The 27,824-nt window shown below is 44.8% G+C and overlaps 1 protein-coding gene across 1 annotated transcript in view; it reads right to left on the bottom strand.

Annotated features, from left to right (window-relative positions):
- The window catches only part of LOC115170201 (protein APCDD1), a 37,030-nt gene that overhangs the window by 2,088 nt on the left and 7,118 nt on the right, over positions 1 to 27,824 (bottom strand). The window contains exons 2-5 of the mRNA XM_029726592.1: positions 5,216 to 5,402; positions 2,096 to 2,306; positions 1,752 to 1,928; positions 530 to 673 (exon numbers count right to left, since the gene is read on the bottom strand). Of these exons, the coding sequence (XP_029582452.1) occupies positions 530 to 673; positions 1,752 to 1,928; positions 2,096 to 2,306; positions 5,216 to 5,402 (719 nt within the window). The remainder of the gene's footprint in view (positions 1 to 529; positions 674 to 1,751; positions 1,929 to 2,095; positions 2,307 to 5,215; positions 5,403 to 27,824) is intronic.

Here is a 27,824-nt window from a genome sequence, read left to right as displayed (position 1 = left end):
AGGTAAAGGGACAGGGCTTCTTCTCCCTCGAGGAGACTGAAAATATTTGATATGGTTCCTCAGATCCTCCAAAATGTTCTACAGCTGCACCATCGAGAGCATCTTGACTGGTTGCATCACCGCTTGGCACGGCAACTGCAAGGCACCTGACCGCAAGGCTCTACATGATATGGTGTATGTAAACTTCTGACTTCAACTGTATAAAAAGGAACAAACAGGCCCTAGAATTGAACTGGCCAGCCACTGAAATTGTCAACTGAAGCCAATAGAAGCCAAAGTCTGTTAAGCTGTGGACAACAGACTACTCACAGAATACTCACCTTGGAGATCTGGAAGACTTCCTGGTAGCTAGAGGGTCTGTAGCACATCCTCTGGGCACGGTCAGTGTGGAAGTACCACACTACAGAGTACACACTAACACACACACACACACACACACACACACACACACACACACACACACACACACACACACACACACACACACACACACACACACACACACAACGATATACAGTAAAGTACCAGCCTTAGCATGTTGTAACGCAGCCTGATAGCTAGACGGCCTATAATAAATCCTCTGGGATTTCTCCGTGTGGATGTCTCCCAGAAACAGCTCCTCAACCAGGTGGTCCACGTTATGATGAAGGTACTGTTTCTCCACTCGCTGCAGCTGCAGGGAGAGAAGAAGAAGGAGGAGGCGGAGGGTTGGGGGGGGGGCAAGAAGAAGAAGGAGGAGGAAGGAGGAGGAGGCGGAGGGGTTGGGGGGGGGCAAGAAGAAGAAGGAGGAGGAAGGAGGAGGAGGCGGAGGGGTTGGGGGGGGCAAGAAGAAGAAGGAGGAGGAGGCGGAGGGGTTGGGGGGGCAAGAAGAAGAAGGAGGAGGAGGCGGAGGGGTTGGGGGGGGCAAGAAGAAGAAGGAGGAGGCGGAGGGGTTGGGGGGGCAAGAAGAAGAAGGAGGAGGAGGCGGAGGGGTTGGGGGGGGCAAGAAGAAGGAGGAGGAGGCGGAGGGGTTGGGGGGGGAAGAAGAAGAGGAGGAGGGAGGGGTTGGGGGGGGCAAGAAGAGAAGGAGGAGGCGGAGGGTTGGGGGGGCAAGAGAAGAAGGAGGAGGAGCGGAGGGGTTGGGGGGGCAAGAAGAAGAAGGAGGAGGCGGAGGGGTTGGGGGGGGCAAGAAGAAGGAGGAGGAGGTGGAGGGGTTGGGGGGGGCAAGAAGAAGAAGGAGGAGGCGGAGGGGTTGGGGGGGGCGAAGAGAAGGAGGAGGAGGCGGAGGGGTTGGGGGGGGCAAGAAGAAGGAGGAGGAGGCGGAGGGGTTGGGGGGGGCAAGAAGAAGGAGGAGGAGGCGGAGGGGTTGGGGGGGGCAAGAAGAAGGAGGAGGAGGCGGAGGGGTTGGGGGGGCAAGAAGAAGGGAGGAGGCGGAGGGGTTGGGGGGGGCAAGAAGAAGGAGGGGAGGCGGAGGGGTTGGGGGGGGCAAGAAGAAGGAGGAGGAGGCGGAGGGGTTGGGGGGGCAAGAAGAAGAAGGAGGAGGCGGAGGGGTTGGGGGGGGCAAGAAGAAGAAGAAGACTTTAGTGTCCAATTAAGAAGAATGTCCAACATAAATGTATTGTCTTCTACTTTCTCATAGACATAAACAGGCAGGTTGGTGTGGTTCTGAGCAGAGGGTAGTTTCTAAGGGTCAAGTGCCTTGCTCAACCAGATTTAGTCTGGCGTGGGATTTGAACCTGGCCACCTTCCAGTTAGTAGCCCTCCTCGCTAACCTGCAGCTCGTGCATGGAGAAGTTGAGCTCCCTGGAGCAGTCACAGCCGCCCTCTTCACTCCACAGCTCATAGTTTACATTGGGTTCCCATGGTGCTTTGCTCCTCACGGCGCCCCGACAGCTCCGGTTCAACCGCTGGCTCAGGTCCTTGGCCACCTCTGCACTGTGACACACCACCTGGGTAGTGGGATAGATGCACATGTACTGTATAAACACACACACACACACACACACACACACACACACACACACACACACACACACACACACACACACACACACACACACACACACAAACACACACACACACACACACAGTCACGCTGGAAGACACACCCTCCTACCTGTGTGCGGTGGAGCTGGTAGTCAGCCTCTGTTCCTCCTCTGATGATCCAGGAGGCCTGTCTGAGCCTCAGCCGTCCCCGGACTACCAGGGTGTAGGTGGGGGTGGTGCAGTGGTTGTCCCTGTAGTAGAACTGGTTGGCCTGGAACGTGTTGTTGGGGAAGAACCGGTACGACCGCGTCAGGAACTCTGGGCCAGGACGCACCTCACAGCTGGCAGACGGAGAGAGAGGAGGATGGGGAGAGGAGTTAGAGAGGTGGATGGGAGAGGAGTTAGAGAGCTGGATGGGGAGAAGAGTTAGAGAGGGGTGGATGGGGAGAGGAGTTAGAGAGCTGGATGGGGAGAGGAGTTAGAGAGGGGTGGATGGGGAGAGGAGTTAGAGAGGTGGATGGGGAGAGGAGTTAGAGAGGTGGATGGGGAGAGGACTTAGAGAGGTGGATGGGGAGAGGAGTTAGAGAGGTGGATGGGGAGAGGTGGATGGGGAGAGGAGTTAGAGAGGTGGATGGGGAGAGGAGTTAGAGAGAGGAGTTAGAGAGGTGGATGGGGAGAGGAGTTAGAGAGGTGGATGGGGAGAGGAGTTAGAGAGGTGGATGGGGAGAGGACTTAGAGAGGTGGATGGGGAGAGGAGTTAGAGAGGTGGATGGGGAGAGGAGTTAGAGAGGTGGATGGGGAGAGGTGGATGGGGAGAGGAGTTAGAGAGGTGGATGGGGGAGAGGACTTAGAGAGAGATGGATGGGGAGAGGTGGATGGGAGAGGTGGATGGGGAGAGGAGTTAGAGAGGCTGATGGGGGAGAGGACTTAGAGAGAGGTGGATGGGGAGAGGAGTTAGAGAGAGGTGGATGGGGAGAGGAGTTAGAGAGGTGGATGGGGAGAGGACAGAGAGAGGTGGATGGGGAGAGGAGTTAGAGAGAGGTGGATTGGGAGAGGACTTAGAGAGGTGGATGGGAGAGGACTTAGAGAGGTGGATGGGGAGAGGACTTAGAGAGAGGTGGATTGGGAGAGGACTTAGAGAGAGGTGGATGGGGAGAGGACTTAGAGAGAGGTGGATGGGGAGAGGACTTAGAGAGAGGTGGATGGGGAGAGGAGTTAGAGAGGTGGATGGGGAGAGGACTTAGAGAGAGGTGGATGGGGAGAGGACTTAGAGAGGTGGATGGGGGAGAGGACTTAGAGAGGTGGATGGGGAGAGGACTTAGAGAGGTGGATGGGGGAGAGGACTTAGAGAGAGGTGGATTGGGAGAGGAGTTAGAGAGGGGTGGATGGGAGAGGACTTAGAGAGGTGGATGGGGGAGAGGACAGAGAGGGGTGGATGGGAGAGGACTTAGAGAGGTGGATGGGGAGAGGACTTAGAGAGAGGTGGATTGGGAGAGGACAGAGAGAGGTGGATGGGGGAGAGGAGTTAGAGAGGTGGATGGGAGAGGACTTAGAGAGAGGTGGATGGGGAGAGGACAGAGAGAGGTGGATGGGGGAGAGGAGTTAGAGAGGTGGATGGGAGAGGACTTAGAGAGAGTTGGATTGGGAGAGGAGTTAGAGAGGGGTGGATGGGAGAGGACTTAGAGAGGTGGATGGGGGAGAGGACAGAGAGGGGTGGATGGGAGAGGACTTAGAGAGAGGTGGATGGGGAGAGGACTTAGAGAGGTGGATGGGGAGAGGACTTAGAGAGGTGGATGGGGAGAGGACTTAGAGAGGTGGATGGGGAGAGGACTTAGAGAGGTGGATGGGGAGAGGACTTAGAGAGGTGGATGGGGAGAGGACAGAGAGAGGTGGATGGGGGAGAGGAGTTAGAGAGGTGGATGGGAGAGGACTTAGAGAGAGTTGGATTGGGAGAGGACTCCCCCCAGACAGAAAGTGTATCTGGTGGAGACGGGAATTCAGTCAAAAGCACACTGCACTACAGATTTCGGTTCAACTGTAAATGACCTTAAAAGTCAAAAGAAATGTGCTTGTCTACAACGCATCTTTGATTGAATACCACCGCCAATGTCACTGTATGTTGCGTTAAGGTTGGGGGTTTGGATTAGAGTTAGGGTTAGGATTAGAGTTAGGATTAGAGTTAGAATTAGATTTAGGGTTAGAATTAGGGTTGAGGCTAGTGTTAGGTTTGGAGTTAGGGTTAGGATTAGAGTTAGGATTGGGATTAGAGTTAGGGTTGAGGCTAGGGTTAGGATTAGAGTTAGGGTTGAGGCTAGAGTTAGGATTAGAGTTAGGGTTAGGATTAGAGTTAGGGTTAGAGTTGAGGCTAGGGTTAGGATTAGAGTTAGGATTAGAGTTAGGGTTGAGGCTAGAGTTAGGATTAGAGTTGGGGTTGAGGGTTGAGGGTTAGGGTTAGAGTTAGGTTTGAGGCTAGGGTTAGGGTTAGAGTTAGGGTTAGGGTTAGGGTTAGAGTTAGGGTTGAGGTTAGGGTTAGGATTAGAGTTAGGGTTAGAGTTGGGGTTGAGGTTAGGGTTAGGATTAGAGTTAGGGTTAGAGTTGGGGTTGAGGGTTAGGATTAGAGTTAGGGTTAGGATTAGAGTTAGGGTTCGGATTAGGGTTAGAGAGGGTTGAGGCTAGGGTTAGGATTAGAGTTAGGGTTAGAGTTAGGGTTGAGGCTAGGGTTAGGGTTAGAGTTAGGGTTAGAGTTAGGGTTGAGGCTAGGGTTAGGATTAGAGTTAGGGTTAGAGTTAGGGTTGAGGCTAGGGTTAGAGTTAGGGTTGAGGCTAGGGTTAGGGTTAGAGTTAGGGTTAGAGTTAGGGTTGAGGCTAGGGTTAGAGTTAGGGTTAGGATTAGAGTTAGGGTTCGGATTAGGGTTAGAGAGGGTTGAGGCTAGGGTTAGGATTAGAGTTAGGGTTAGAGTTAGGGTTGAGGCTAGGGTTAGGGTTAGAGTTAGGGTTAGAGTTAGGGTTGAGGCTAGGGTTAGGATTAGAGTTAGGGTTAGAGTTAGGGTTGAGGCTAGGGTTAGAGTTAGGGTTGAGGCTAGGGTTAGGGTTAGAGTTAGGGTTAGAGTTAGGGTTGAGGCTAGGGTTAGAGTTAGGGTTGAGGCTAGGGTTAGGGTTAGAGTTAGGGTTAGGGTTAGGGTTAGAGTTAGGGTTGAGGCTAGGGTTAGGGTTAGAGTTGAGGTTAGGGTTGGCGCCTGGTTTAGTCGTACCTGGTGGAGACCCAGTGGCCCTCTATGTTGGAGGGAATCTGGACGGTGATGCGGGCCCCGTGGTGGAGATGCTTCAGCATGTGGTGACACTGGGAGTCTTTAGCAGGACGACCAAACATCTTCTCCAGGGACAGCAGGCGATTGGAGCGGCCCTCTGAGTAGTGGAGGGACGAACCCTCAGCCCAACCTAATGAGAGACAACAGAGACAACAGGTTATAAACCCTCAGTCCAACCTAATGAGAGACAACAGGTTATAAACCCTCAGTCCAACCTAATGGGAGACAACAGGTTACAAACCCTCAGTCCAACCTAATGAGAGACAACAGAGACAACAGGTTATAAACCCTCAGTCCAACCTAATGAGAGACAACAGAGACAACAGGTTATAAACCCTCAGTCCAACCTAATGAGAGACAACAGAGACAACAGGTTATAAACCCTCAGTCCAACCTAATGAGAGACAACAGAGACAACAGGTTATAAACCCTCAGTCCAACCTAATGGTAGACAACAGAGACAACAGGTTATAAACCCTCAGTCCAACCTAATGGGAGACAATAGGTTATAAACCCTCAGTCCAACCTAATGAGAGACAACAGAGACAACAGGTTATAAACCCTCAGTCCAACCTAATGGGAGACAACAGGTTATAAACCCTCAGTCCATCCTAATGAGAGACAACAGAGACAACAGGTTATAAACCCTCAGTCCAACCTAATGGGAGACAACAGGTTATAAACCCTCAGTCCAACCTAATGAGAGACAACAGGTTATAAACCCTCAGTCCAACCTAATGAGAGACAACAGAGACAACAGGTTATAAACCCTCAGTCCAACCTAATGAGAGACAACAGAGACAACAGGTTATAAACCCTCAGTCCAACCTAATGGGAGACAACAGAGACAACAGGTTATAAACCCTCAGTCCAACCTAATGAGAGACAACAGAGACAACAGGTTATAAACCCTCAGTCCAACCTAATGGGAGACAACAGGTTATAAACCCTCAGTCCAACCTAATGAGAGACAACAGAGACAACAGGTTATAAACCCTCAGTCCAACCTAATGGGAGACAACAGGTTATAAACCCTCAGTCCAACCTAATGAGAGACAACAGAGACAACAGGTTATAAACCCTCAGTCCAACCTAATGAGAGACAACAGGTTATAAACCCTCAGTCCAACCTAATGAGAGACAACAGGTTATAAACCCTCAGTCCAACCTAATGGGAGACAACAGAGACAACAGGTTATAAACCCTCAGTCCAACCTAATGAGAGACAACAGAGACAACAGGTTATAAACCCTCAGTCCAACCTAATGGTAGACAACAGAGACAACAGGTTATAAACCCTCAGTCCAACCTAATGAGAGACAACAGAGACAACAGGTTATAAACCCTCAGTCCAACCTAATGGTAGACAACAGAGACAACAGGTTATAAACCCTCAGTCCAACCTAATGGGAGACAATAGGTTATAAACCCTCAGTCCAACCTAATGAGAGACAACAGAGACAACAGGTTATAAACCCTCAGTCCAACCTAATGGGAGACAACAGAGACAACAGGTTATAAACCCTCAGTCCAACCTAATGAGAGACAACAGGTTATAAACCCTCAGTCCAACCTAATGGAAGACAACAGAGACAACAGGTTATAAACCCTCAGTCCAACCTAATGGGAGACAACAGGTTATAAACCCTCAGTCCAACCTAATGAGAGACAACAGAGACAACAGGTTATAAACCCTCAGTCCAACCTAATGAGAGACAACAGAGACAACAGGTTATAAACCCTCAGTCCAACCTAATGAGAGACAACAGAGACAACAGGTTATAAACCCTCAGTCCAACCTAATGGGAGACAACAGAGACAACAGGTTATAAACCCTCAGTCCAACCTAATGAGAGACAACAGAGACAACAGGTTATAAACCCTCAGTCCAACCTAATGGGAGACAACAGGTTATAAACCCTCAGTCCAACCTAATGAGAGACAACAGAGACAACAGGTTATAAACCCTCAGTCCAACCTAATGGGAGACAACAGGTTATAAACCCTCAGTCCAACCTAATGAGAGACAACAGAGACAACAGGTTATAAACCCTCAGTCCAACCTAATGGGAGACAACAGGTTATAAACCCTCAGTCCAACCTAATGAGAGACAGCAGAGACAACAGGTTATAAACCCTCAGTCCAACCTAATGAGAGACAACAGAGACAACAGGTTATAAACCCTCAGTCCAACCTAATGGTAGACAACAGGTTATAAACCCTCAGTCCAACCTAATGAGAGACAACAGAGACAACAGGTTATAAACCCTCAGTCCAACCTAATGGGAGACAACAGAGACAACAGGTTATAAACCCTCAGTCCAACCTAATGGTAGACAACAGGTTATAAACCCTCAGTCCAACCTAATGAGAGACAACAGGTTATAAACCCTCAGTCCAACCTAATGGGAGACAGCAGGTTATAAACCCTCAGTCCATCTATATGGGAGACAACAGGTTATAAACCCTCAGTCCAACCTAATGAGAGACAACAGAGACAACAGGTTATAAACCCTCAGCCCAACCTAATGAGAGACAACAGAGACAACAGGTTATAAACCCTCAGTCCAACCTAATGGGAGACAACAGAGACAACAGGTTATAAACCCTCAGTCCAACCTAATGAGAGACAACAGGTTATAAACCCTCAGTCCAACCTAATGGGAGACAGCAGGTTATAAACCCTCAGTCCAACCTAATGAGAGACAACAGGTTATAAACCCTCAGTCCAACCTAATGGGAGACAACAGGTTATAAACCCTCAGTCCAACCTAATGAGAGACAACAGAGACAGCAGGTTATAAACCCTCAGTCCATCCTAATGAGAGACAACAGAGACAACAGGTTACAGTTAGTAAGGCAGTCAACAGTGGCAATAAGAGTTGTTAGCACCAGTATATGTTATACTCACTTAAACAAAACAAGGTGCTTAGTAGGAGTCATTGTTTCCTGGGAACAATTTACACATAACATCAATGACTAGACCTTCGTTTAATAAGCCACAGTCTGAGATGTCCAGTACTTTAATAAAGCAATGAGAACCCAAGGGGGTGTGGTATATATGGCCAATATACCACTGCTAAGGGCTGTTCTTAAGCACGACACAACGCGGAGTGCCTGGACACAGTCCTTAGCCGTGGTATATTGGTCATATAGCACAAACCCCCCAGAGGTGCCTAATTGCTATTATAAACTGGTTACCAACGTAATTAGAGCAGTACAAAAATTAATGTTTCGTCATACCCATAATATACAGTCTGATATACCATGGCTGTCGAACCAATCAGCATTTTGCTTGTAAAACAGTAAAATACATGATTCCCAGGCCAGCACTCTGCTGGACCTCATAAAAATGTAGCTCTTCAGTACATTTTTAGTGATAAAGAGGTTTAATGTAGTCATGGTAACCCTCATCATCACCCAGGGATTAACTCAAGTTAATTAACCTTTCTGTCACACCTGGGAGACGTTTCCAGGACAGATTTAAAGGCTTGATTCATTACATAGCGCTCTATAGCCTGAACACCTAATCAAAATGGCTACCCAGACTATTTGCATTGCCCCTCCACCTCTCACACTGCTGCTTCTCTCTGTTGTTATCATCTATGCATAGTCAATTTAATAACTCTACCTACATGTACATACTACCTCAACTAACCGGTGTCCCCCTGTATATAGCCTAATTTTTGTTTTACATTTTAGTCATTTAGCAGACGCTCTTATCCAGAGCAACTTACAGTAGTGAATGCATACATTTCATAAATGTTTTTCCCCCGTACTGGTCTCCCGTGGGAATCGAACCCACAACCCTGGTGTTGCAAACACCATGCTCTACCAACTGAGCCACACGGGACTACAAAAGCCTCCACATTGACTCTGTACCGGTACCCCCTGTATATAGCCTCCACATTGACTCTGTACCGGTACCCCCTGTATATAGCCTCCACATTGACTCTGTACCGGTACCCCTGTATATAGCCTCCACATTGACTCTGTACCGGTACCCCCTGTATATAGCCTCCACATTGACTCTGTACCGGTACCCCCTGTACATAGCCTCCACATTGACTCTGTACCGGTACCCCCTGTATATAGCCTCCACATTGACTCTGTACCGGTACCCCCTGCATATAGCCTCCACATTGACTCTGTACCGGTACCCCCTGTATATAGCCTCCACATTGACTCTGTACCGGTACCCCCTGTATATAGCCTCCACATTGACTCTGTACCGGTACCCCCTGTATATAGTCTCCACATTGACTCTGTACCGTAACACCCTGTATATAGCCTCCACATTGACTCTGTACCGGTACCCCCTGTATATAGCCTCCACATTGACTCTGTACCGGTACCCCTGTATATAGCCTCCACATTGACTCTGTACCGGTACCCCCTGTATATAGCCTCCACATTGACTCTGTACCGGTACCCCCCTGCATATAGCCTCCACATTGACTCTGTACCGGTACCCCCTGCATATAGCCTCCACATTGACTCTGTACCGGTACCCCCTGTATATAGCCTCCACATTGACTCGGTACCGGTACCCCCTGTATATAGCCTCCACATTGACTCTGTACCGGTACACCCTGTATATAGCTCTCAACATTGACTCTGTACCAGTAACACCCCTGTATATAGCCTCAACATTGACTCGGTACCGGTACCCCCCTGTATATAGCCTCCACATTGACTCCGGTACCGGTAACCCCCTGTATATAGCCTCCACATTGACTCCATACCGGTACCCCCTGTATATAGCCTCCACATTGACTCTGTACCGGTACCCCCTGTATATAGCCTCCACATTGACTCTGTACCGGTACCCCCTGTATATAGCCTCCACATTGACTCTGTACCGGTACCCCCCTGTATATAGCCTCCACATTGACTCTGTACCGTAACACCCTGTATATAGCCTCCACATTGACTCTGTACCGTACCCCCTGTATATAGCCTCCACATTGACTCTGTACCGTAATACCCTGTATATAGCCTCCACATTGACTCTGTACCGTAACACCCTGTATATAGCCTCCACATTGACTCTGTACCGGTACCCCCTGTATATAGCCTCCACATTGACTCTGTACCGGTACCCCCTGTATATAGCCTCCACATTGACTCTGTACCGGTACCCCCTGTATATAGCCTCCACATTGACTCTGTACCGGTACCCCCTGTATATAGCCTCCACATTGACTCTGTACCGGTACCCCCTGTATATAGCCTCCACATTGACTCTGTACTGGTACCCCCTGTATATAGCCTCCACATTGACTCTGTACCGGTACCCCCTGTATATAGCCTCCACATTGACTCTGTACCGGTACCCCCTGTATATAGCCTCCACATTGACTCTGTACCGGAACCCCCTGTATATAGCCTCCACATGACTCTGTACCGGTACCCCCTGTATATAGCCTCCACATTGACTCTGTACCAGTACACCCTGTATATAGCCTCCACATTGACTCTGTACCGGTACCCCCTGTATATAGCCTCCACATTGACTCTGTACCGGTACCCCCTGTATATAGCCCTCCACATTGACTCTGTACCGGTACCCCTGTATATAGCCTCCACATTGACTCTGTACCGGTACCCCCTGTATATAGCCTCCACATTGACTCTGTACCGGTACCCCCCTGTACATAGCCTCCACATTGACTCTGTACCGGTACCCCCTGTATATAGCCTCCACATTGACTCTGTAACGGTACCCCCTGCATATAGCCTCCACATTGACTCTGTACCGGTACCCCCTGTATATAGCCTCCACATTGACTCTGTACCGGTACCCCCTGTATATAGCCTCCACATTGACTCTGTACCGGTACCCCCTGTATATAGTCTCCACATTGACTCTGTACCGTAACACCCTGTATATAGCCTCCACATTGACTCTGTACCGGTACCCCCTGTATATAGCCTCCACATTGACTCTGTACCGGTACCCCCTGTATATAGCCTCCACATTGACTCTGTAACCGGTACCCCCCTGTATATAGCCTCCACATTGACTCTGTACCGGTACCCCCTGCATATAGCCTCCACATTGACTCTGTACCGGTACCCCCTGCATATAGCCTCCACATTGACTCTGTACCGGTACCCCCTGTATATAGCCTCCACATTGACTCTGTACCGGTACCCCCTGTATATAGCCTCCACATTGACTCTGTACCGGTACCCCCCTGTATATAGTCTCCACATTGACTCTGTACCGTAACACCCTGTATATAGCCTCAACATTGACTCGGTACCGGTACCCCCTGTATATAGCCTCCACATTGACTCGGTACCGGTACCCCCTGTATATAGCCTCCACATTGACTCCATAACGGTACCCCCTGTATATAGCCTCCACATTGACTCTGTACCGGTACCCCCTGTATATAGCCTCCACATTGACTCTGTACCGGTACCCCCTGTATATAGCCTCCACATTGACTCTGTACCGGTACCCCCTGTATATAGCCTCCACATTGACTCTGTACCGGTACCCCCCTGTATATAGCCTCCACATTGACTCTGTACCGTAACACCCTGTATATAGCCTCCACATTGACTCTGTACCGGTACCCCCTGTATATAGCCTCCACATTGACTCTGTACCGTAATACCCTGTATATAGCCTCCACATGACTCTGTACCGTAACACACCCTGTATATAGCCTCCACATTGACTCTGTACCGGTACCCCCTGTATATAGCCTCCACATTGACTCTGTACCGGTACCCCCTGTATATAGCCTCCACATTGACTCTGTACCGGTACCCCCTGTATATAGCCTCCACATTGACTCTGTACCGGTACCCCTGTATATAGCCTCCACATTGACTCTGTACCGGTACCCCCCTGTATATAGCCTCCACATTGACTCTGTACTGGTACCCCCTGTATATAGCCTCCACATTGAACCGGTACCCCCTGTATATAGCCTCCACATTGACTCTGTACCGGTACCCCCTGTATATAGCCTCCACATTGACTCTGTACCAGTACACCCTGTATATAGCCTCCACATTGACTCTGTACCGGTACCCCCTGTATATAGCCTCCACATTGACTCTGTACCGGTACCCCCTGTATATAGCCTCCACATTGACTCTATACCGGTATCCCCTGTATATAGCCTCCACATTGACTCTGTACCGGTACCCCTGTATATAGCCTCCACATTGACTCTGTACCGGTACCCCCTGTATATAGCCTCCACATTGACTCTATACCGGTATCCCCTGTATATAGCCTCCACATTGACTCTGTACCGGTACCCCTGTATATAGCCTCCACATTGACTCTGTACCATAACACTCTGTATATAGTCTCCACATTGACTCTGTACCGGTACCCCCTGTATATAGCCTCCACATTGACTCTGTACCGTAATACCCTGTATATAGCCTCCACATTGACTCTGTACCGTAATACCCTGTATATAGCCTCCACATTGACTCTGTACCGTAACACCCTGTATATAGCCTCCACATTGACTCTGTACCGGTACCCCCTGTATATAGCCTCCACATTGACTCTGTACCATAACACTCTGTATATAGTCTCCACATTGACTCTGTACCGGTACCCCCTGTATATAGTCTCCACATTGACTCTGTACCGGTACCCCTGTATATAGCCTCCACATTGACTCTGTACCGGTACCCCCTGTATATAGTCTCCACATTGACTCTGTACCGGTACCCCCTGTATATAGCCTCCACATTGACTCTGTACCGTAATACCCTGTATATAGCCTCCACATTGACTCTGTACCGTAATACCCTGTATATAGCCTCCACATTGACTCTGTACCGTAATACCCTGTATATAGCCTCCACATTGACTCTGTACCGTAACACCCTGTATATAGCCTCCACATTGACTCTGTACCGTAATACCCTGTATATAGTCTCGCTATTTTAATGAAATGCTGCTATTTAATAAATTCTTACTTTAATTTCTTATTCTTATCCACGTTTTTTTTTTAACTGCATTGTTGTTTTAGGGGGTCGAAAGAAAGCATTTCACTGTGAGGTCTACTACACCTGTTGTATTCAGCATTTCACTGTGAGGTCTACTACACCTGTTGTATTCAGCATTTCACTGTGAGGTCTACTACACCTGTTGTATTCAGCATTTCACTGTGAGGTCTACTACACCTGTTGTATTCAGCATTTCACTGTGAGGTCTACTACACCTGTTGTATTCAGCATTTCACTGTGAGGTCTACTACACCTGTTGTATTCAGCATTTCACTGTGAGGTCTACTACACCTGTTGTATTCAGCATTTCACTGTAAGGTCTACTACACCTGTTGTATTCAGCATTTCACTGTGAGGTCTACTACACCTGTTGTATTCAGCATTTCACTGTAATGTCTACTACACCTGTTGTATTCAGCATTTCACTGTGAGGTCTACTACACCTGTTGTATTCAGCATTTCACTGTAAGGTCTACTTACACCTGTTGTATTCAGCATTTCACTGTGAGGTCTACTTACACCTGTTGTATTCAGCATTTCTCTGTAAGGTCTACTACACCTGTTGTATTCAGCATTTCACTGTGAGGTCTACTACACCTGTTGTATTCAGCATTTCACTGTAAGGTCTACTACACCTGTTGTATTCAGCATTTCAATGTAAGGTCTACTACACCTGTTGTATTCAGCATTTCACTGTGAGGTCTACTACACCTGTTGTATTCAGCATTTCACTGTAAGGTCTACTACACCTGTTGTATTCAGCATTTCACTGTAAGGTCTACTACACCTGTTGTATTCAGCATTTCACTGTAAGGTCTACTACACCTGTTGTATTCAGCATTTCACTGTAAGGTCTACTACACCTGTTGTATTCAGCATTTCACTGTAAGGTCTACTACACCTGTTGTATTCAGCATTTCACTGAGGTCTACTACACCTGTTGTATTCAGCATTTCACTGTAAGGTCTACTACACCTGTTGTATTCAGCATTTCACTGTGAGGTCTACTACACCTGTTGTATTCAGCATTTCACTGTAAGGTCTACTACACCTGTTGTATTCAGCATTTCACTGTGAGGTCTACTACACCTGTTGTATTCAGCATTTCACTGTGAGGTCTACTACGCCTGTTGTATTCAGCATTTCACTGTAAGGTCTACTACACCTGTTGTATTCAGCATTTCACTGTAAGGTCTACTTACACCTGTTGTATTCAGCATTTCACTGTAAGGTCTACTACACCTGTTGTATTCAGCATTTCACTGTAAGGTCTACTACACCTGTTGTATTCAGCATTTCACTGTAAGGTCTACTACACCTGTTGTATTCAGCATTTCACTGTAAGGTCTACCTGCTGTATTCAGCATTTCACTGTGAGGTCTACTACACCTGTTGTATTCAGCATTTCACTGTGAGGTCTACTACACCTGCTGTATTCAGCATTTCACTGTGAGGTCTACTACACCTGTTGTATTCAGCATTTCACTGTAAGGTCTACTACACCTGCTGTATTCAGCATTTCACTGTAAGGTCTACTACACCTGCTGTATTCAGCATTTCACTGTAAGGTCTACCTGCTGTATTCTAAATCTGTTCTATAACAGGATGATCTGTTCTATAACAGGATGATCTGTTCTATAACAGGATGATCTGTTCTATAACAGGATGATCTGTTCTATAGCAGGATGATCTGTTCTATAGCAGGATGATCTGTTCTATAACAGGATGATCTGTTCTATAACAGGATGATCTGTTCTATAACAGGATGATCTGTTCTATAGCAGGATGATCTGTTCTATAACAGGATGATCTGTTCTATAACAGGATGATCTGTTCTATAACAGGATGATCTGTTCTATAGCAGGATGATCTGTTCTATAACAGGATGATCTGTTCTATAACATGATGATCTGTTCTATAACAGGATGATCTGTTCTATAACAGGATGATCTGTTCTATATGATCTGTTCTATAACAGGATGATCTGTTCTATATGATCTGTTCTATAACAGGATGATCTGTTCTATAACAGGATGATCTGTTTTATAACAGGATGATCTGTTCTATATGATCTGTTCTATAACAGGATGATCTGTTCTATATGATCTGTTCTATAACAGGATGATCTGTTCTATAACAGGATGATGTGTTCTATAACAGGATGATCTGTTCTATATGATCTGTTCTATAACAGGATGATCTGTTCTATAACAGGATGATCTGTTCTATAACAGGATGATATGTTCTATAACAGGATGATCTGTTCTATAACAGGATGATCTGTTCTATAACAGGATGATCTGTTCTATATGATCTGTTCTATAACAGGATGATCTGTTCTATAACAGGATGATCTGTTCTATAACAGGATGATCTGTTCTATAACAGGATGATCTGCTCTATAACAGGATGATCTGTTCTATAACAGGATGTTCTGTTCTATAGCAGGATGATCTGTTCTATATGATCTGTTCTATAACAGGATGATCTGTTCTATAACAGGATGATCTGTTCTATAGCAGGATGATCTGTTCTATATGATCTGTTCTATAACAGGATGATCTGTTCTATAGCAGGATGATCTGTTCTATATGATCTGTTCTATAACAGGATGATCTGTTCTATAGCAGGATGATCTGTTCTATAACAGGATGATCTGTTCTATAACAGGATGATCTGTTCTATAACAGGATGATCTGTTCTATAGCAGGATGATCTGTTCTATAACAGGATGATCTGTTCTATAACATGATGATCTGTTCTATAACAGGATGATCTGTTCTATAACAGGATGATCTGTTCTATATGATCTGTTCTATAACAGGATGATCTGTTCTATATGATCTGTTCTATAACAGGATGATCTGTTCTATAACAGGATGATCTGTTTTATAACAGGATGATCTGTTCTATATGATCTGTTCTATAACAGGATGATCTGTTCTATATGATCTGTTCTATAACAGGATGATCTGTTCTATAACAGGATGATGTGTTCTATAACAGGATGATCTGTTCTATATGATCTGTTCTATAACAGGATGATCTGTTCTATAACAGGATGATCTGTTCTATAACAGGATGATATGTTCTATAACAGGATGATCTGTTCTATAACAGGATGATCTGTTCTATAACAGGATGATCTGTTCTATATGATCTGTTCTATAACAGGATGATCTGTTCTATAACAGGATGATCTGTTCTATAACAGGATGATCTGTTCTATAACAGGATGATCTGTTCTATATGATCTGTTCTATAACAGGATGATCTGTTCTATAACAGGATGATCTGCTCTATAACAGGATGATCTGTTCTATAACAGGATGTTCTGTTCTATAGCAGGATGATCTGTTCTATATGATCTGTTCTATAACAGGATGATCTGTTCTATAACAGGATGATCTGTTCTATAGCAGGATGATCTGTTCTATAACAGGATGATCTGTTCTATAACATGATGATCTGTTCTATAACAGGATGATCTGTTCTATAACAGGATGATCTGTTCTATATGATCTGTTCTATAACAGGATGATCTGTTCTATATGATCTGTTCTATAACAGGATGATCTGTTCTATAACAGGATGATCTGTTTTATAACAGGATGATCTGTTCTATATGATCTGTTCTATAACAGGATGATCTGTTCTATATGATCTGTTCTATAACAGGATGATCTGTTCTATAACAGGATGATGTGTTCTATAACAGGATGATCTGTTCTATATGATCTGTTCTATAAGGACTAAGGATGATCTGTTCTATAACAGGATGATCTGTTCTATAACAGGATGATATGTTCTATAACAGGATGATCTGTTCTATAACAGGATGATCTGTTCTATAACAGGATGATCTGTTCTATATGATCTGTTCTATAACAGGATGATCTGTTCTATAACAGGATGATCTGTTCTATAACAGGATGATCTGTTCTATAACAGGATGATCTGTTCTATATGATCTGTTCTATAACAGGATGATCTGTTCTATAACAGGATGATCTGCTCTATAACAGGATGATCTGTTCTATAACAGGATGATCTGTTCTATATGATCTGTTCTATAACAGGATGATCTGTTCTATAGCAGGATGATCTGTTCTATATGATCTGTTCTATAACAGGATGATCTGTTCTATAACAGGATGATCTGTTCTATAACAGGATGATCTGCTCTATAACAGGATGATCTGTTCTATAACAGGATGATCTGCTCTATAACAGGATGATCTGTTCTATAACATGATTTAAATGTAAATGTCATTTCCGATTGAACCAGCATATGCAGCACTTACCGTGAATTCAGTCTCCGTTGACGTGGCAACACTGCCTTCAAATTTCAATCTCGCTATATAGCGAGGATCTTCAGTGCTATGGATTGAATCTGGGCCTAAACCTACTGCTGGATTGAAGAGTGATTATCTATTGAGCTTTTTTTTCAGTCTCACTGAAATTAAATGGCCATAAAAATAGAGTTAGATAATATACAGTGGCTTCAAAAGGTATTCAGATCCCTGGACTTTTGTTACGTCACAGCCTTGTCCTGAAGCCACTCCTGCGTTGTCTTGGCTGTGTGCTTAGGGTCGTTGAGCCTGTTGGAAGGTGAACCTTCACCCCCAGTCTGAGGTCCTGAGCGTTCTGGAACAGGTTCTCATCAAGGATCTCTCTGTACTTTGCTCCGTTAATCTTTGCCTCGATCCTGACTGGTCTCCCAGTTCCTTCCCGATGAAAAACATCCCCACAGCGTGATGCTGCCACCACCATGCTTCACTGGAGGGATAGTGCCAGGTCTGGCATTCAGGCCAAAGAGTTCAATATTGGTTTCATCAGACCAGAGAATCTTGTTTCTCATGGTCTGAGAGTCTTTAGGTGCCTTTTGGCAAAGTCAAAGCGGGCTGTCATGTGCCTTTTACTGAGGAGTGGCTTCCGTCTGGTCACTCTGCCATAAAGGCCTGACTGGTGGAGTGCTGCAGAGATGGTTGTCCTTCTGGAAGGTTCTCCCATCTCCACAGAGGAACTCTGGAGTTCTGTCAGAGTGTGGCATCAGGTTCTTGGTCACCTCCCTGACCAAGGTCCTTCTCCCCAATTGTTCAGTTTGGCCGGGGGGCCAGCTCTAGGAAGTCTTGGTGGTTCCAAACTTCTCCCATTTAAGAATGATGGAGGCCACTGTGTTCTTGGGGACCTTCAATGCTGCAGAAATATTTTGGTACCCTTCCTTAGATCTGTGCCCCCGACAGCTCTACGGACAAATCCTTTGACCTCATGGTTTGGTTTTTGCTCTGACATGCACTGTCAACTGTGGGACCTTATATAGGCAGGTGTATGCCTTTCCAAATCATGTCCAATCAATTGAATATACCACAGGTGGACTCTAATCAAGTTTGGTGAAGGTCTGTACCAAGACTGATAGATACCACATCTCCAGTCAGAGTTCTGACCTTGTCAGCTCAGGGATTCGATCTTGCAACCTTCCGGTTACTAGTCTAATGCTCTAACCATTACGCTATCTGTTTCGCCCCAATAAATAACAGTCAGTCAGTCAGTCAGATTACCATTGGTGCACCACATGAAATAACAGTCAGTCAGTCAGAGTTTCATCGGTGCACCACATGCAATAACAAAACCTTCTTCAACAACAGAGAGGCTTTAGGGTATGAGTATTTTCAGAGCTGGAGGCAAGAAATTTCTAAGCATCCAGAGGAAAGCCTTACAACCTCACATTCCAAGGAAGATTTATTACATGTAATACTGTAATATCAGCCTTGAAAACTTTACCTTAAATACTGTAATATCATGGCATCAGTCTTGAAATATGAAGACATGGATTTAAATACTTACAGTTGAAGTCTGAAGTTTACATACACCTTAGCCGAATACATTTAGACTCAGTTTCACAATTCCTGACATTTAATCCTAGTAAAAACTCCTTGTCTTAGGTCAGTTAGGATCACCACTTTATTTTAAGAATGTGAAAGGTCAGAAAAATAGTAGAGAGAATGATTTATTTCAGCTTTTATTTCTTTCATCACATTCCCAGTGGGTCAGAAGTTTACATACACTCAATTAGTATTTGGTAGCATCGCCTTTAAATTGTTTAACTTAGGTCAAATGTTTCGGGTAGCCTTCCACAAGCTTCCCACAATAAGTTGGGTGAATTTTGGCCCATTCCTCCTGACAGAGCTGGTGTAACTGAGTCAGGTTTGTAGGCCTCCTTGCTCGCACACACTTTTTCAGTTCTGCCCACAAATTTTCTATGGGATGTTGATATCTATTCTGCAGTCTATGTGCCGGGGGACTAAGGTCAGTCTGTCCTATCTGGTGTAATTATCCTGTCTTATCAGGTGTCTTGTGTGATCTTAGGTATGCTCCCTCTAATTCTCAAATCTCCATCTCTCTCTCTTTCCTAGGACCATGCCTGAGGACAACCTGGCCTGACGACTCCTGGCTGTCCCCAGTCCAAATGGTTGTGCTGCTGATCCATTCTGCCTGCAGCTATGGAACCCGGACCTGTTCACCGGACGATCTACTTTGTCCCAGACATGCTGTTTTGACCCTCTCTTTCTCTCTCTCGCTCTCTCTCTTACTTGCGCGCCTGCTGTCTCTAACTCTGAATGCTCGGCTATGAAAAGCCAAGTGACATTCACTCCTGAGGTGCTGACCTGTTGCACCCTCTATAGAGAGAAATAGTAATTCTGCTATGGTTTAATGGACAAAGCCAATGTGGGAAAATGAATGGTGTTTTTGGAGGGTTTTTGGATAAACGCTGCAAGTAAGGTCTGTGGTAAACACACAGGCTTAGGAGATCTGATACTGAACACTAACCTCTAGGTGTCTGTGGTGAATACAGGAGATCTGATACAGATCACTAACCTCTAGGTGTCTGTGGTGAATACAGGAGATCTGATACTGATCACTAACCTCTAGGTGTCTGTGGTGAATACAGGAGATCTGATACAGATCACTAACCTCTAGGTGTCTGTGGTGAATACAGGAGATCTGATACAGATCACTAACCTCTAGGTGTCTGTGGTGAATACAGGAGATCTGATACAGAACACTAGGTGCCTGTGGTGAATACAGGAGATCTGATACAGATCACTAACCTCTAGGTGTCTGTGGTGAATACAGGAGATCTGATACAGATCACTAACCTCTAGGTGTCTGTGGTGAATACAGGAGATCTGATACAGAACACTAGGTGTCTGTGGTGAATACAGGAGATCTGATACAGATCACTAACCTCTAGGTGTCTGTGGTAAATACAGGAGATCTGATACAGATCACTAACCTCTAGGTGTCTGGGGTAAATACAGGCTTAGGAGATCTGATACAGATCACTAACCTCTAGGTGTCTGTGGTGAATACAGGAGATCTGATACTGATCACTAACCTCTAGGTGTCTGTGGTGAATACAGGAGATCGGATACTGATCACTAACCTCTAGGTGTCTGTGGTAAATACAGGAGATCTGATACAGAACACTAGATGTCTGTGGTGAATACAGGAGATCTGATACAGATCACTAACCTCTAGGTGTCTGTGGTGAATACAGGAGATCTGATACAGATCACTAGGTGTCTGTGGTGAATACAGGAGATCTGATACAGATCACTAACCTCTAGGTGTCTGTGGTAAATACAGGAGATCTGATACAGATCACTAACCTCTAGGTGTCTGTGGTGAATACAGGAGATCTGATACAGATCACTAACCTCTAGGTGTCTGTGGTGAATACAGGAGATCTGATACAGAACACTAACCTCTAGGTGTCTGTGGTAAATACAGGAGATCTGATACAGATCACTAACCTCTAGGTGTCTGTGGTGAATACAGGAGATCTGATACAGATCACTAACCTCTAGGTGTCTGTGGTGAATACAGGAGATCTGATACAGAACACTAACCTCTAGGTGTCTGTGGTGAATACAGGAGATCTGATACAGATCACTAACCTCTAGGTGTCTGTGGTGAATACAGGAGATCTGATACAGAACACTAACCTCTAGGTGTCTGTGGTGAATACAGGCTTAGGAGATCTGATACATTTTGTTCTACGAGATAATCTTCATTAGCTAATGTCACTTTTTGTGAATTTTTAAGAATTTTGCAATGAAACACATAAAGCACATAAAGGCTTAATAATGAATAACGGTCATGTTAACTGACTGATATTATCTCATAGGACAAAATGTAGGAACTCATTTTCTGGTTTTGTGACAACAAGCTGGCGAGCTATATAACCACTGTGATTATTATTTGACCCTGCTGGTTATCTACATATGAACATTTGAACATCTTGAATAACGATCTGGCCTTAATGGCCAGGGACTCTTCTAATCTCTACCCAGCACAGCCAGTAGAGGACTGGTCACCCCTCATAGTCTGGTTCCTCTCCACCCGGCACAGCCAGAACTGCCTCTGAACAAGGCAGTTAACCCACTGTTCCTAGGCTGTCATTGTAAATAAGAATATATTCTTAACTTCTCTAGGGTAGGGGGCAGTATTTTCACGGCCGGATGAAAAACATACCCAAATTAAACGGCCTACTACTCGGGCCCAGGAACTAGAATATGTATATTAACTGTTTGAATGATGTCTGTGAGTATAACAGAACTCATATGGCAGGAAAAACCTGAGAAAAATCCAACCAGGAAGTGGGAAATCTGGTGCTTGTAGTCTTTTCAAGTCATTGCCTATCTAACACACAGTGATTTAGGGTTCATTTTGCACTTCCTAAGGCTTCCACTAGATGTCAACCGTCTTTAGAACCTTGTTTCGGGCTTTTGCAGTGAACAGAGAGCGAACAAGAAGGCCGGGAAGTTGGTGACTCAGAAAATGACATGAGTTCATTGGCGTGCATTCACGTGATGAGGTAGCTGTGTTCCAAAATGTTTTTAAGACATTGGAATCGTCCGGTTGGAATATTATTGAAGTTTTATGTTAAAAAGGCCCTAAAGATTGATGCTATACAACGTTTTACATGTTTCAACGAACGTAAATATAACTTTTTTAAACTTTTCGTCGTGAAATTTTGGGAGCGCTTCCTACATTTGGAGTAGCTTACTGAACTTGCAAACAACAAGGAGATATTTGGACATAAATTATGAACTTTATCGAACAAAACAACATTTATTGTGGACCTGGGATACCTGGAAGTGCCTTCTAATGAAGATCATCAAAGGTAAGTGAATATTTATAATGCTATTTATGATTTTAGATGACTCCAAAATGGTGGGTATCTGTATTGTCTGGTGTGTTATTCTGAGCGCCGTAGTCAGATTATTGCAAAGTGTGCTTTCCCCGTGAAGCTTTTGTGAAATCTGTCACAGCGGTTGCATAAAGGAGATGGTTATCTATAATTCTTTGAATAACAGTTTCATATTTTATCAACGTTTATGATGAGTATTTTTGTAAATTGTTGTGCTGTTCACCGGCAGTATTGGAGGCAAAATATTTTCTGAACATCACGCGCCAATGTAAAATGCTGTTTTTGGATACAAATATGAACTTTATCGAACAAAACATACATGTATTGTCTAACATTGAGTCCTAGGAGTGTCATTTGATGAACATCGTCAAATGCACGTTTTGTTCAATCAAGTACATATTTATATCAAAAAACAGCTTTTTACATTAGCATGTGACGTTCAGAACTAGCATTCCCACCGAACACTTCCGGTGAATTTACTAAATTACTCACGATAAACGTTCACAAAAAACATAAAAATTATTTTGAGAATTATAGATACAGAACTCCTTTATGCAATCGCGGTGTCCGATTTTAAAATAGCTTTTCGGTGAAAGCACATTTTGCAATATTCTGAGTAGATAGCTCGCCATCACGGGCTAGCTAATTTGACACCCAACTAATTTGACACCCAACTCACCAAACTCAGATTTACTATAAGAAAAATTGGATTACCTTTGCTGTTCTTCGTCAGAATGCACTCCGAGGACTTCAACTTCAACAACAAATGTTGGTTTGGTTCCAAATAATCCATAGTTATATCCAAATAGCGGCATTTTGTTCGTGCGTTCAAGACACTATCCGAAGTGTGACGAAGGGTGATGCGCGGGCGCGTATCGTGACAAAAAAATTCAAAATATTCCATTACCGTACTTCGAAGCATGTCAAACGCTGTTTAAAATCAATTTTTATGCGATTTTTCTCGTAAAAAAGCGATAATATTCCGACCGGGAAACATCCTTTCCGTTCAAAGACTCAAAATCTAAAATGGACTCTTCACGTGCATGCGCACACCCGTCTCATTGTTCTCAGATCGACCACTTACCAAATGCGCTACTGTTTTTCAGCCATGGACAGCAGAGTCATCATTCAACGTTCTGGCGCCTTCTGAGAGCCTATGGGAGCCTTAGAAATTGTCACGTTACAGCAGAGATCCTTTGTTTTGGATAGAGATGACAAAGAAGGCCAAGAAATGGTCAGACAGGGTACTTCCTGTACAGAATCTTCTCAGGTTTTGGCCTGCCATTTGAGTTATGTTATACTCACAGACACCATTCAAACAGTTTTAGAAACTTTGGAGTGTTTTCTATCCAAAGCTACTAATTATATGCATATTCTAGTTTCTGGGCAGGAGTAATAACCAGATTAAATCGGGTACGTTTTTTATCCGGCCGTGAAAATACTGCCCCCTATCCATAACAAGTTAACTGACTTGCCTAGTTATATAAACTATCTAAATAAATATAGCACCTAACATCCGATTTGGACCAGACATTTTTCGAACAATGAGTAAGAAATGCTCAAAAGCCACCCATGGACCCCCCCCCCCCACACACAATAATCCCACCTCAACAACAAATACATAGTATCAGTTCTCTATGTCTAACAAGTAGCATGGAGCTGCGGCTTGGAGTGTTGTTTCTTCATCCTATGTAATGTATTCTCAATTAATTTTGTCAGAGAAATTAGTCATTGAAGTTATTAGGTTTATGTACCATCCTACATCCTGATAGTACCAGGTTCTGACCACTAGATGGTGCTGTTCCTGATAGTACCAGGTTCGGACCACTAGATGGTGCTGTTCCTGATAGTACCAGGTTCTGACCACTAGATGGTGCTGTTCCTGATAGTACCAGGTTCTGACCACTAGATGGTGCTGTTCCTGATAGTACCAGGTTCTGACCACTAGATGGTGCTGTTCCTGATAGTACCAGGTTCTGACCACTAGATGGTGCTGTTCCTGATAGTACCAGGTTATGACCACTAGATGGTGCTGTTCCTGATAGTACCAGGTTCTGACCACTAGATGGTGCTGTTCCTGATAGTACCAGGTTCTGACCACTAGATGGTGCTGTTCCTGATAGTACCCGGTTCTGGCCACTAGATGGTGCTGTTCCTGATATTACCAGGTTCTGACCACTAGATGGTGCTGTTCCTGATATTACATAATCTCAGTGCTAGAGGCATCACTACAGATACCCTGGTTCAGGGGTCTAAAGGCTCTGCAATCTCATTGCATCACTACAGACACCCTAGTTCAAATCCAGGCTGCATCAAAACTGGCTGATTGGGAGTCCCATAGGGAGGCACACAATTGGCCCAGCGTTGTCCGGTGTAGTCTGTCATTGTCAATAAGAATTTGTTCTTAACTGACTTGCCTTGTTACATTTTTTAAAAAGTGTTTTTTGTAATCCCTGCAAAAGCTAATGGGGTTCCAAATAAACAAACCTAGCCACTATTTTAAATGCCAAGTTTTTTGCATTCGTGAGAGAATGGTACCTATAATAGCGTTTTCACGCTTTATGTCCAACTCATCTATAAGTAACATCATTGAGTCACACAATAAATACTTTGTAGAAGCACCTTTGGCATCGATTACAGCTGTGAGTCTGTCTCTAAGAGCTTTCCACACCTGGACTGTGCACCATTTGCCCATTATTCTTGCTCTGTCAAATTGGTTGTTGATAATTGCTAGACAACCGTTTTCAGGTCTTGCCATAGATTTTCAAGCAGATTTAGGTCAAAACTGTAACTCGGCCACTCAGGAACATTCACTGTCGTCTTGGTAAGAAAGATTTGGCCTTGTGTTTTAGGTTATTGTCCTGCTGAAAGGTGAATTAATCTCCCGGTGTCTGGTGGAAAGCAGACTGAACCAGGATTTCCTCTAGGATTTAGCCTGTTCTTAGCTCCATTCAGTTTCTGTTTATCCTGAAAAACTCCTCAGTCCTTAACAATTACAAGCATACCCATAACATGATGCAGCCACCACTATGCTTGAAAATATGGATTGCGCTACTTAGTAATGTGTTGTATTGGATTTGCCACAAACAAAACACTTTGTATTCAGGACAATTGTTGACAACAGGATGCACATTTTGGAATATTTTTTATTCTGTACAGGTTTCCTTCTTTTCACTCTGTCATTTAGGTTAGTATTGTGGAGTAACTACAATGGTGTTTATCCATCCTCAGTTTTGTCCTATCACAGCCATTAAACTCTGTAACTGTTTTAAAGTCACCATTGGCCTCATGGTGAAATCCCTGAGTGGTTTCCTTCCTCTCCAGCAACTGAGTTAGGAAGGAGGCCTGTATCTTTGTAGTGACTGGGTGTATTGATCCACCATCAAAAGTGTAATTTATAACTTCATCATGCTCAAAGGGATATTCAATGTCTGCTTTTTGTATTCTTACCCATCTACCAATAGGTGCTCTTCTTTGCAAGGCATTGGAAAACCTCCCTGGTCTTTGTGGTTGAATCAGTGTTTGAAATTCACTGCTCGGCTGAGGGACCTTACAGATAATTGTGTGTGTGGGGTACAGAGATGAGGTAGTCATTCAAAAAATCATGTTAAACACTATTATTGCACACAGAGTGAGTCCATGCAACTTATTATGTGACTTGTTAAGCACATTTTTTACTCCTGAATGTATTTAGACTTGTCATAATAAATACATTTCTTATTTGTGATTCCATTTTGACATTATTGGGTATTGTGTGACAAAAAAAATCTAAATTTCATCAATTTTAAATTCAGCTTGTAACACAACAAAATGTGGAACAAGTCAAAGGGTGTGAATACATTCTGAAGGCACTGTACATATTAAATGGTGAATCCCTGGCTAGCGGTTCACAATGAATATGTTGTGAAAAGTGTTATATATGGGACGGCAGGTAGCCTAGTGGTTAGAGCGTTGGACCAGTAACCAAAAGGTTGCAGGATTAAATCCCCCGAGCTGACAAGGTTAAAACCTGTCGATCTCCATCAAGGCAGTTAACCCACTGTTCCCCGATAGGCTGTTATTGTAAATAAGAATGTGTTCTTAATTGACTTGCCTCGTTAAATAAAGGTTACATTTAATATATATTTGTTATTGTATATAACTACCTTAATGTTGCTGGCCTTGGCAGGAACTAATGGGGATCCATAATAAACCCCAGGAAGAGTAGCTGCTGCCTTGGCAGGAATTAATGGGCATCCATAATAAACCCCAGGAAGAATAGCTGCTGCCTTGGCAGGAACTAATGGGGATCCATAATAAACCCCAGGAAGAGTAGCTGCTGCCTTGGCAGGAACTAATGGGGATCCATAATAAACCTCAGGACAGGTAGCTGCTGCCTTGGCAGGAACTAATGGGGATCCATAATAAAGCCCAGGAAGAGTAGCTACCGCCTTGGCAGGAACTAATGGGGATCCATAATAAACCCCAGGAAGAGTAGCTGCTGCCTTGGCAGGAACTAATGGGGATCCATAATAAACCCCAGGAAGAGTAGCTGCTGCCATGGCAGGAACTAATGGGGATCCATAATAAACCCCAGGAAGAGTAGCTGCTGCCTTGGCAGGAACTAATGGGGATCCATAATAAACCCCAGGAAGAGTAGCTGCTGCCTTGGCAGGAACTAATGGGGATCCCTAATAACCCCCAGGAAGAGTAGCTGCTGCCTTGACAGGAACTAATGGGGATCCATAATAAACCCCAGGAAGAGTAGCTGCTGCCTTGGCAGGAACTAACGGGGATCCATATTAAACCCCAGGAAGAGTAGCTGCTGCCTTGGCAGGAACTAACGGGGATCCATAATAAACCCCAGGAAGAGTAGCTGCTGTCTTGGCAGGAACTAATGGGGATCCATAATAAACCCCAGGAAGAGTAGCTGCTGCCTTGGCAGGAACTAATGGGGATCCATAATAAACCCCAGGAAGAGTAGCTGCCTTGGCAGGAACTAATGGGGATAAATACAAATACAGTCTGTCCGTCCATTACTTAACTCTGTTCTGGGTTGTGTCCCAAATGCTACCCTATTCCCTATGTAGTGCATTACTTTTGACCATGGCCCACGGATCCAGTCTGACTGCCTGGTTTTACAGCCTACACTGATCCAGCCTGGTTTTACAGCCTACACAGATCCAGTCTGACAGCCTGGTTTTACAGCCGACACTGATCCAGCCTGACAGACTGGTGTCATTGCTGTTGGGATAGGCTGCAATAACGGCCCACTTAATTGAATGATAGATTCACTTAAAGACACTTCCAGAAGGTATTATTATCTCCTAGCTCATTTGAAGTGGCGGCCAAGTCATTTGAAC

This window comes from Salmo trutta, chromosome 31 (genome assembly GCF_901001165.1).
Source record: "Salmo trutta chromosome 31, fSalTru1.1, whole genome shotgun sequence".
In the NCBI taxonomy this organism is placed as follows: Eukaryota; Metazoa; Chordata; class Actinopteri; order Salmoniformes; family Salmonidae; genus Salmo; species Salmo trutta.
Note: the sequence above shows the minus strand (reverse complement) of the source record. Positions and strands in the feature narration are given on the sequence as shown.